The 12,667-nt window shown below is 37.0% G+C and overlaps 1 protein-coding gene across 1 annotated transcript in view; it reads left to right on the plus strand.

The window, feature by feature from the left end:
- The window catches only part of LOC144435554 (uncharacterized), a 450,358-nt gene that overhangs the window by 392,899 nt on the left and 44,792 nt on the right, over positions 1 to 12,667 (plus strand). Inside the window, exons 203-206 of the mRNA XM_078124141.1 lie at positions 4,244 to 4,351; positions 5,073 to 5,192; positions 8,695 to 8,811; positions 9,613 to 9,729. Of these exons, the coding sequence (XP_077980267.1) occupies positions 4,244 to 4,351; positions 5,073 to 5,192; positions 8,695 to 8,811; positions 9,613 to 9,729 (462 nt within the window). The remainder of the gene's footprint in view (positions 1 to 4,243; positions 4,352 to 5,072; positions 5,193 to 8,694; positions 8,812 to 9,612; positions 9,730 to 12,667) is intronic.

The raw sequence follows: 12,667 nt of genomic DNA on the forward strand, positions 1-12,667 counted from the left end.
TGATGTCAATTAATTGATCATTTGCATAATTAACAAACTTTGGCAATAATGGCCTATTCCAAGAAAGACAGCACCAGAGGTCATGGGTTCAAATCCCACTTGAACCGGGACTTTTCTGTGACCGACCCAAACCCAGGGTGAGTGTTCTACAGACTTGATGGGTAGGCTGTATCACTCAGCCATGTCTCACTCACAAGGCAAGTGCAAATTTGGGGGGACTCCTGGAGCAATGACTCAAAAAGGTGGGGACAATTACTCACACGGAGCCCGCAGGTGCTATGTTTGCCAGGCCTGGGTGACTCTGGGATAGCCTGTGGGAATATCATGAACACATCCCTGACTGGGAAGGCCTTGACAGTTCCACAGCAACGTGATATAGAAAGTGCAATATAGCTCTGTCATGTAGTCCTACACCCGAATGGATTTCTGTAGCGTTTGTGTGTTTGTTTGTTTGTATTTATCTGCATAACAGAAAATCGCAGGGAGCAAAAACTTGTATGGTTACCCTTGCGACGGCATGTCACACAATAAGCCTAGTTAATATTCAGATTTTTTAGCACAACTGAACTGAGGTTCAGTAGTGCTATAGGCATCACTCGGCATCTGTCTGTCTGTCTGTCTGTCTGTCTCTCTCTCTGTGTGTGTGTGTGTGTGTGTGTGTGTGTGTGTGTGTGTGTGTGTGTGTGTGTGTGTGTGTGTGTGTGTGTGTGTGTAAACAACTTAAAGTCAAAAGCCACTGAACTGATTGCCATGATATTTGGTGGGTCCATTACCTTGGGTGTCTAGTTGGGAAATTGTTCAAATGAAAATGATCGCATCAGAAATGTGCATTTTTATGTTTCAAAATGTGATTTGTTGTATTACAAAATGCTTTGACTTCAGCCTGGAAATGACAAATTTTTGTTTTATTGATGCAATGAAATTATTAAATCTTCTATGGGCTACTTCAAATGTCAGTGTCAATGGCGTAAAGATTAACATCTGTTTAAGGTTGCTTAGCAACCAAGGCCTGATTTTAGCACAGCTGAATTAAATCTTAGACACTATGATTAAAACAGGTTCATATAAATGCACAATCCTTAGGCATTCAAAAAAACAGTTTGTACAAAGAATAAAAAGTCACAGTTTCATTTGCAAATGTTTTAAAGTGCTGTGTCCAAATGCCGTCAAAGTATTATTACACCATCGTTTCGAAGGACTTATAGACTTTACATAGAAGGTGTATCAAATCCCTAGCTACCCAGAAAACTCTCCAAGTTTGCAATATTTAATCTGCGTGTAGTGCCTATAATTATGAATGGATTTTTTTTTGCATGTGAAAAATTGTATCTAGTGACTGCTTCAAGGTTTTTATGAAGTTTTTATATACAAATTCAACTGATGCCCAAAGCCTTTACCACCACCTTAACGTCTTTCAGTGCTTTTATATCTTTGTATGATCCGTAGATGTAGCAAGTTTTATTGAATTTGGTGCAACCATTATGCATACATAGCCCCCACGTGTGAAATCACTAATTATGCAAATTATCATTAATTATGCAAGCCACCCCCACCAAAAACTAATCAGCACTATAGTTACAGCCTGACAATGCCACACAGTAAATTGCAGAATATTTGCTTCAATCTGTACTTTTTGAGATATCATTGGAACAAAATTTCTGCAGACCGATTAGACAGACAGACATTGGCACGACATTACCTCCTTATACGGGAGCTAAAAATCACATAAATAAAACTCATTGACTGAAACACCCCAAAATTACAACTATTTATGTATATTGAGTCTAGCCATTTCCATTTATTTTGTCCATTTCAAAAATATGGGAGACAAATTTTTGAGAAACTTCAAATTAATAAATTTTTGTATAACCCACAGACTCAGGCAATAGTCAGGTATTGTGGGTAAACATCGACAAAGGTCGTGTAGATTATAGTTTTTTTAGCACAACTGAACTGATAAGGTTCAGTAGTGCTATAGGCATCGCTAGGTGTCTGTCTGTCTGTGTGGATGTGTGTGTGTGTGTGTGTGTGTGTGTGTGTGTGTGTGTGTGTGTGTGTAAACAACTTAAAGTCAAAAACTGCTCAACCGATTGCTTTGATATTTGGTGGTCATGTTACTTTGGGTGTCTTGTTGAAAAATTGTTCAAATCAAAATGATCGCATCAGAGATGTGAGTTTTGGGTCGAAAAATGTGATATTTGGTCAAAAAATTTAAACTCCAAAACTACTGAGCAGATTGGCCTGAAATTTGGGGACAATGTTCTTGGTGGTAATTGTATTAAGATTTGGTCATGACATACTGATTCCATCAGTAATATGCAAATTAGAGCTAAAAATGTGTTTTTTTCTGTCAAAAATCTTTAATTCCAAAACTACTCAGCAGATTGGGCTGAAATTTAATAGGGATGCATCTGGAGATGTATAGATGACAATTTATGAAGCATATAATGATCTCATCAGTAATATGCAATATGAATTTTGGTGATAAATGTATATCTCAAAAAATACTTGGTCAATGAGATTGAAATTTGATGAGATGTTTCTAGAAGTGTTATTCTGCAGATTTTTTTCAAAATATTTTGACACAATTGGCCCTTGCAACCATGACCGCCCTTAGCAACAACCAAATGGCAGTATATTTTGGTCAAATAACAACATCTGGTAGGCAAGTGAGTAAACATTCGAAAATGTATGCAAATATGCCTAGCAACTATGACCACACCCATAGCAACAGCCAGACGGTCATGTATTTCACAAAGGTAACAACAGGGATTAATAGACAAGTGAATAAACATTCATAAATTTATGTAAATTTGTCTAGCAAATAAGACCCGTCCATAGTAACAGCCAAACAATCACATGTAGTGCGAAGATAACAACAGGAATTAATTAATAGACAAATGAATAAATATTTTTAAAATGTATGCAGATGTACTTAGCAACAAGACCACGCCCATAGCAACAGCCAAATGATCATATATATTGCAAAGATAACATCAGGGATTCATAGACAAGTGAACAAACATTCAAAATGTATGCAAATATGTCAGCAACATGACCACACCCATAACAACAACCAAATGGTTGCATATATTGCAAAGATAACAACATGGTTGGATAGGCAACTGGATAGTCATTCAGCAATCATTGTTGTTGTGATACGATCCAATATGGCTGCCTGGCAGCCATTTTGTTTGCGAATTTTCCCTGTCCAAAGCCATAACTCAGACATGCTTGAACAGATCTCATTCAAAGTTGGTATTATAGCACAGTGTTCTATGACATACATGTGCATATCCATTTTCATCGTGATACAATCCGATATGGCTGCCTGGCAGCCATTTTGTTGGTGCAGTTTTCATGTCCAAAGCCATTACTCAGATATGCTTGAACAGAGTAGTGATATCAAAAACAACCATATGAGGCCAAACAACATTAACCAGGTTTGAAAATGACAACATAAACTGCCAGTTCCTTAAAACCCAATCATAGCGGGGACTATGTCATTTTCAATTTTTTAAAACCAGAATGCGTTTCACAAATATGTTGTCTAGCAAAGTAGTAATAGTGAATGTGAGTATTTTGAATCACCTTTAAAGACCTATTTTAGGTAGTCTTGCTGCTAGACGTCCGGGCTTTCTTTCGATGCTATAACTATAAGCGAACGAAGTTCGCATGTGAGGGCCTGCCCGAACAGTCTAGCGAATGTCATTTTCAGACCGGACATTCCATTGAGATTACATTGAGCGGGGGGTTGGGCCATCTATGCATATATATATACTTTAATATATTCAATAACCTATGACCTCGGGGAATCTCTGCATGCAAGTGTTGACAAACACATTTATGTCATTACTATGGCTTATCGGTTTATGGTAATTGTGAGTTTGATGAGTGTGTAGACGTTGTCATTCACACATTTCAGTTAACGCATTGGTGGTTATTTATACAAGCCCCTCCTTAAGATGAATATGCATGAAAATTTAGCTATTGTCCTCTGTTTGTGCTTGTCGCTAATACGGTTCTCTGATTGGCAGTTATTTATATCCTGATGACATTCGCTAGACCTCGGATGTTCCATCCTCGATAGCGTTGTTCGGCGGTGTGTCGTATTTTATCGGAAGAACATCCGAGGGCTAGCTGATAGACTATATTTTAGGTTAGGATTCCACATTATGTATGCATACCAGCAATTGTAGAACTTTGATTGTGCTAAAGAGCTTTGTATATTTTCTTTGTATAGATGTATGTTATCCTAACCCTTGCCAGAATCAAGGCATATGCACAGAACTTTTAGGAGTCTATTCTTGCCAATGCCAGCCAGGATGGACAGGAACAAACTGTGAAACACGTGAGTGAAAACTTTGGTCATCAACACTTCTTATAAAATCTGTGAAATTGCCACATACTATATGGCTGTATACTTGTGACATTTTATAAGTATTAAAAGGAGAACACCATTCCAAGAAATAAAGACATTAATGGCCAAGATGTTAAGATTTAAGGCTATACTTTGAACTAGTGATTAGAAGTTCAAATAGAGGCCAGTATGAAATCAAATAAACACAACAGTTTATGTGTCTGGTGATTGGAATAATTGTTGTCATGGTGATTATTTTTATGATGTTTGTACGTGGTAAGATACCAGACATTGGTGGAATTGTATGTTTGATGAGATACTCATCATTACTAAGCACATAGAAGTCAGATGTCATGGTTATTTTAACACCTTTTGCTGCATAACTATATTATCATTGGGTGCAACCAGATATTGTTTCAAAATGCTACCTTGAGTATAGATGTCGATGCTGGCTGGTATGAGTGGAACAAGATATTGTATCTTATTATAAATACATATGATTGCAGAGAACCACAGATAAATCTTGTTCCTTGCCCATTCATTGTTCAGCAGAAGTTCTTACTGTGGATATGCATGGTCAAATGAAAGTTTATTATACTTGTCAGTTAGTGATCAGTTTTATTAGCACAACTGAACTGATAAGGTTCAATAGTGCTATAGGCATAATACATGATAGATTGTAGTCAAAATCTATATCTATTTTGTCCTTCAGCGACTGGAGTGGTGACATGCAACAGTGCACCATGTGATAATGGTGGTACTTGTATTGCACAGAACAATGGAGTAACATGTATATGTAAGCCGGGATGGACTGGACAGTACTGTACTACAGGTATGTAAACCAGAGTGGCCTGGACAGTACTTTGCTACAGGTATGTAAGCCAGGATGGACTAGACAGTACTGTACTATGGGTTGTAAGCCAGGATGGCCTGGACAGTACTGTAATACAGGTATCAATCAATCAATCAATCAAAATAATTTGTAGAGCGCCAAAATCCAGGCAAAGTTCTGTTCAGGGGCGCTTGATGGTTAATCCACACCGTAGGCTTACAAAACAAATGTGTCTTCAGGTATGTAAACCAGGATGGACTGGACAGTACTTTACTACAGGCATGTAAGCCAGGAAGGCCTGGACAGTACTGTAATACAGGTATGAAAACCAGGATGACATGGATAGTACTGTACTACAGGTATGTAAGCCAGAGTGGCCTGGACAGTACGTTACTACAGGTATGTAAGCCAGGATGACATGGACAGTACTGTACTACAGATATGTAAGCCAGGATGGACTGGACAGTACTGTACTACAGGTATGTAAGCCAGAGTGGCCTGGACAGTACTGTACTACAGGTATGTAAGCCAGGATGACATGGACAGTACTGTACTTCAGGTATGTAAGCCAGAGTGGCCTGGACAGTACTGTACTACAGGTATGTAAGCCAGGATGGACTGGACAGTACTGTACTACAGGTATGTAAGCCAGAGTGGCCTGGACAGTACTTTACTATGGGTATGTAAGCCAGGATGGACTGGACAGTACTGTACTTCAGGTATATAAGCCAGAGTGGCCTGGACAGTACTGTACTACAGGTATGTAAGCCAGGATGGACTGGACAGTACTGTACTTCAGGTATGTAAGCCAGAGTGGCCTGGACAGTACTGTACTACAGGTATGTAAGCCAGGATGACATGGACAGTACTGCACTACAGGTATGTAAGCCAGAGTGGCCTGGACAGTACTGTACTACAGGTATGTAAGCCAGGATGGACTGGACAGTACTGTACTACAGGTATGTAAGCCAGAGTGGCCTGGACAGTACTTTACTACAGGTATGTAAGCCAGGATGGACTGGACAGTACTTTACTATGGGTATGTAAGCCAGGATGGACTGGACAGTAGTACTGTACTTCAGGTATGTAAGCCAGAGTGGCCTGGACAGTACTGTACTACAGGTATGTAAGCCAGGATGGACTGGACAGTACTGTACTTCAGGTATGTAAGCCAGGATGGACTGGACAGTACTGTACTTCAGGTATGTAAGCCAGAGTGGCCTGGACAGTACTTTACTACAGGTATGTAAGCCAGGATGGACTGGACAGTACTGTACTTCAGGTATGTAAGCCAGAGTGGCCTGGACAGTACTGTACTACAGGTATGTAAGCCAGGATGACATGGACAGTACTGTACTACAGATATGTAAGCCAGGATGGACTGGACAGTACTGTACTGCAGATATGTAAGCCAGGATGACATGGACATAGGCAAACTGATACATTATTTTTAAGGGAATTGGAAAAAAGAAGTCAAATATGACTAAAAATGTCATTTTATTAGCACAACTGAACTGAGGTTCAGTAGTGCTATAGGGATCGCCCGGTGTCTGTCTGTCTGTCTGTCTGTCTGTCTCTCTGTGTGTGTGTGTGTGTGTGTGTGTGTGTGTGTGTGTGTGTGGATGTGTGTGTGTGTGTGTGTGTGTGTGGATGTGTGTATGTGTAAACAACTTAAAGTCAAAAACCGCTGAACCAACTGCCATGATATTTGGTGGGTCCATTACCTTGGGTGTCTAGTTGGGAAATTTTTCAAATCAAAATGATCGCATCACAGATGTGTGATTTGGGTCAAAAAATGTGATTTTTGGTCAAAAAACTTAAACTCAGAAACTATTGGGCAGATTGGTGCGAAATGTGGTGGGAACATTCTTAAGGGGGTGTAAAGTAAGATTTGTTCATGACATGATGATTCCATCAGTGATATGCAAATTGGGGCTAAAAATGTGTCTTTTTGGTTAAAAATCCAAAAGTACTGAGCAGATTGGGCTGAAATTTAATGGGAATGTATCTAGGGATGTATGGACGAAGAAATATTAAACATACAATGATTCCATGAGTGATATGCAAATTAGGTGTAAAAATGTTCATTTTTGGTCAAAAACTTATATCTCAAAAAGTACTTGGTCACTGAGTCTGAAACTTGGTGAGATGTTTCTGAAAGTGTTATTATGCAGATTTTCCTCAAAACATTTTGACAAAATTGGCCCTAGCGACCATGACCACGCCCTTAGCAACAATCAAATGGCAGTATATTTTGGTCAAATAACAACATCATCTGGTAGGCAAATAAGTAAACATTCAAAAATGTATGCAAAATCCCTAGCAACCATGACCACGCCCATAGCAACAGCCAAATGGTCGTGTATTTCACAAAGATAACAAGGATTAATAGACAATTGAATAAACATTCAAAAAATGTATGTTAATTTGCCTAGCAACAAGACCACTCCCATAGCAACAGCCAAATAATCACCTATATTGCAAAGATAACAAGAGGAATAGAAAGACAAATGAATAAACATTCAAAAAATGTATGCAAATGTGCCTAGCAACAAGACCACACCCATAGCAACAGCCAAATGATCACATATATTGCAAAGATAACAATGGTGATTAATAGATAATTGAATAAACATTCAAAAACTGTATGTAAATATGCCTAGCAACAAGACCACGCCATAGCAACAGCCAAATAATCATGTATATTGCAAAGATGATATCAGGAATTCATACACAAGTGAACAAAAACATACAAAAATGTATGCAAATATATCTAACAACATGACCACGCCCATAGCAACATCCAAATGATAGCATATATCGTAAAGATGGCAACATGGTAATAGGCAACTGAATAATCATTTAACAAATGACCACTTATTGTTAGCATGGACTACCATATGGATAAACATTTTAGAAACTGTACAGTTGTGCTACAAAGCCATTGGCGGTATTTTTAAAATTACAACAGTTGTAGGATAGAAATGTAGGAAAAAATGTGAAAATTACCCAAAATGGTAAAATGTTGATTTTCAGAAATAGCTACTATTATGAATGAGAATGAACTTATGACCTCTGCTAAGCATTCAACCTGCCCATGTAGTTGCATGGAAAGATATAAGGATTTAACATGATGCCCTGCAGAGGTATATACAAGCAGACAAAATGATGGTATAGCTGACTTGCCATGGCATGCATACAATGTTCCAAGTTATGCATATATATACCATAATATTCACTTACATTCACACTCATAAATGTTGCACACACACACACTCTCATACATATGTACACACACACATGCACACACAAATGTTGAATTCTCTATAAGAATTGAATGCTTGTAGTGCTAAATAAGATTTTTGCAAGTAAGAATTAAGTGAAAATGTCTGCTTGCAATTGATAATGCTCTCACATACAAGGTGTTTTTTTGTCCTAAACTGTGACCACAAATGTACAAATGTAATCCTAAATAAAACAAATTGTGTTTGATATTTTGTAGACATCAATGAGTGTGAATCATCACCTTGTCTTAATGATGGTGTCTGTACTGAAGAACCCAGTGGAGGTTTCTACTGTAACTGTATTGGAGAATGGGAAGGTGTCTTCTGTGAACAAGGTAGTTTGACACAAATCAACATTCCATTTTCCATGTTAAACTTAAATTTCAAAATTGCATTTTTAGAATTCAGAATTTTTAAATACAAAATGAAGTTTAATGTCAAACTATGAATTCCAAGTTCCATGTTATATATTGAATATTTTGGAGTTTATGGTTCATCTCCCACTTTGCCACCATGATGTGAAAATTATAAGAATACATGACACAAAAATTGTGTTGTGGCTCAAAATGATGAAAAAATAAAGTGTTTCCTTGTGAATCACGTTCTGCAAATCTATGAAAGTACCGGGACACACTTAATGTTGATGTGAAATGATGAATTTGTATGTCAGTGACACTATAAATTGGTGTATGTCAGTGACACTATAAATTGGCATGGAAGACACATTGAGTAGATTAATTACATTGTACTTCTATGACAGGGAAAATCTTTCAATACAATGTTGTACATGGTTGTCGTTGGCCGAGTGGTTAAACCTCTTACCACTGCAGTCGGGGTTTGATCCCCATTCAGGGTTCAATTAAATTTACCACCCTGTAAGTAAGAAGAGTGTCATTCAGTTTGACTCTAACAAACAACACAGGTTTTCCTCGGGTACTCCGGTTTCCTTCTGCATTAACACTGAACCCATGAGGGATGGCCCTCACTGGACTTCTTGGGAGACAAGTGTTTATATGCTTAAAGAACTATCCAGTATAAATAAAGATTTTTTAATGTTGGATTTAATGGATATAGACTTTGAAATATTTGCCAATTTTTCATTGTTTGTTTTTGTTTTTGTTTTTGTTTTTTACAAGATATCGATGAATGTATGACAATAAGACCATGTCAAAATAACGGTGAATGTATCAACACACCAGGAAATTATCGGTGTATTTGTCCATCAGGAATCACCGGTAACAACTGTGAATTTGGTAAGTAATAATGAAAGCAATGTATATCTGATTTATTAGTCCCCGCTGTCCATCCATCCGGAGCTGTTTCTTGGAGATGCCTGGACCGATTTTTTTCAAACTTGGTAAAGGGGCAACATACAATGGCATACATATGCACGTCAATTTGTTTCATGATACAATCCAATATGGCCACCTAGCAGCCATTTTGTTTGTAAATTTTCCCTGTCTAAAGCCATAACTCAGACATGCTTGAACAGATCTCTTTCAAAGTTGGTATTAAGGATAGTGTTCTATGACATACATGTGCATATCCATTTTCATCTTGATACGACCCAATAAGGCTGCCTAGCAGCCATTTTGTTTGCGAATTTTCCATGTCCAAAGCCGTAACTCAGACATTGAACAGATCTCATTCAAAGTTGGTATTAGGACAGTGTTCTGTGACATACATGTGCATATCCATTTTTGTCGTGATACTATTCAATATGGCTGCCTGGCAGCCATTTTGTTTGTGAATTTTCCATGTTCAAAGCCATAACTCAGACATGCTTGAACAGATCTCATTCAAAGTTGGTATTAGAACAGTGTTCTATGACATACATGACTGTGCATATCCATTTTCATCCTGATACAATCCGATATGGCTGATTTTGTTGGCGCAGTTTTCATGTCCAAAGCCATAACATGCTTGAACAGCCCCCCCCCCCCCCATACCCGACCCATCCTTTATTGTTGAATGGTTTATTCCATCACATCATCTTGAAGAGTAGGCATGTCCCATGTCCAATGAGGAGACACAACATGAGTAGGCATGTTCCATGTCCAACGAACAGACACAACATATCTAAGTCTGTTTGATTTAGGTTCACAAGTATTGTTGTGTGATCAGAGTAGTGATATCAAGAAAATGACAACATAAACTGCCAGTTCCTTAAAACCCAATCATAGCGGGGACTTTGTCATTCTCAATGACTTATTTAACATAGCATGTACCACAAAAATAACCATCTGAAAACATGTGTTACTTTTGTCAAAGAAACTCAAACTTAATCTTGGTCAAATTGAAGACAAAAAAAAGAATCACTTTAGTGGTCAAAATGACATCAACATTATAAAACTAAAAGCCATTTTAGAATCCAATATGGCTGCCAAATACAGGATACACTAAATGCATTCTGCATTCTATGTTCTGTATTTTTGCCACCTATGTTCCATGTTCTGTAGTCACAATAAAATAATTCAAACACTGCTATTTGAATTCTAATGGCACTCATTATTTCATTATTTGTCTCCTTCAGACTGCCTTATAATTTTAGTAGACATTTGATTATTAATGTCACATTTGCAAAATTATCAATTTAAGCCATTAGACCATAGCAACAGTCAAATGGTGGTATATGTGGCAAAGATTTGCATATGCATAATGCATAAATATGTATTTGCATAGTTAACAGATTTTCAAGTTGGCTATATCTTAAGAATTCACACTTCAAATTTAATAATTTGGTACATATATTGATAATAAAGTGCATGTGTCATATAAAGTTTGATAATATAGATTGTAGTTTTAATGACTCATTTGCATAATTAATGATTGTCAGTAATTAGGCTATATCTTAAGAATTCATGCTTCAAATTGAACAGAATTTGGTACTTCAAACAAAATAAGGGGCACATGTTCTTGAAAGCTTGTTTATGTAGTTTTTAGTTTTATTGAGTCATTTGCATAATTAATGATTTTCCGTAATTAAGCTATATATAAAGAGTGCAAGTTTCAAGTTCTGTGGAATTTGGTAAAGGCATTCATGATACCAGGGTGCACGTCTCATAAAGCTTATTGATTTAACACTTAGTTTTAATGACTCATTTGTATAATTAACGATTTCAGTAATTAGGCTAAATCTTAAGAATGCACATTTTTACTTTCAATGTAATTTACTACATATATCAAGCATAACAAAGTACACAGATTCGAAAAAGCTTTGTGATGTAGCTTTTAGTTTTAATGACTCCTTTACATGATTAATGATTTTCAATAATTAGGCTATGCATTCTCCAGATTTAATGTAATTTGGAAAGGATATTTTATGAAAATTGTGACACCCACAGTCAATGCCTTCAGGAAGAACCTTAAAACATACTTGTTCACAAAAGTTTTCAATATTTAACTGTACAGCGCCTCAGAACTCTACTTTGTATTGGATACAGATGCTCTATAAATTTTTTGATTGATAATGATGTCATCAGTAATATGCAAATTAGGTGTAAAATGTGAATTTGGGTAAAAAATTTATATCTCAAAAAGTACTTGGTCAATGAGACTGAAACTTGGTGAGATGTTTCTAGAAGTGTTATTCTACAGATTTTCTTCAAAATATTTTGACACAATTGGCCCTAGCAACCATGACCACGCCCTTAGCAACAACCGAATGGCGGTATATTTTGGTCAAATAACAGCATCATCTGGTAGGCAAGTGAGTAAACATCCAAAAATGTATGCAAATATCCCTAGCAACAAGACCACGCCCATAGCAACAGCTAAAGTCAAGTCATGTATTTCACAAAGATAACAACAGGGATTAATAGACAATTGAACAAACATTCAAAAAATGTATGTAAATTTGCCTAGCAACAAGACCACGCCATAGCAACAGCCAAATGATCACATATATTGCGAAGATAACAACATGGATTAATAGACAATTTAATAAACATTCAAAAAAATTATGTAAATTTGCCTAGCAACAAGAGCACGCCCATAGCAACAGTCAAATAATCACGTATATTGCAAAGATATCAGGAATTGAAAGACAAATGAATAAACATTCAATAAATGTATGCAAATGTGCCTAGTAACAAGACCATGCCCATAGCAACAGCCAAAGGATCATGTGTATTGTAAAGATAATATCAGGAATACAAAAGTGAACAAAAACATTCAAAAATATATGCAAAT

The sequence above is a fragment of the Glandiceps talaboti genome, chromosome 5 (assembly GCF_964340395.1).
Source record: "Glandiceps talaboti chromosome 5, keGlaTala1.1, whole genome shotgun sequence".
In the NCBI taxonomy this organism is placed as follows: domain Eukaryota; kingdom Metazoa; phylum Hemichordata; class Enteropneusta; family Spengelidae; genus Glandiceps; species Glandiceps talaboti.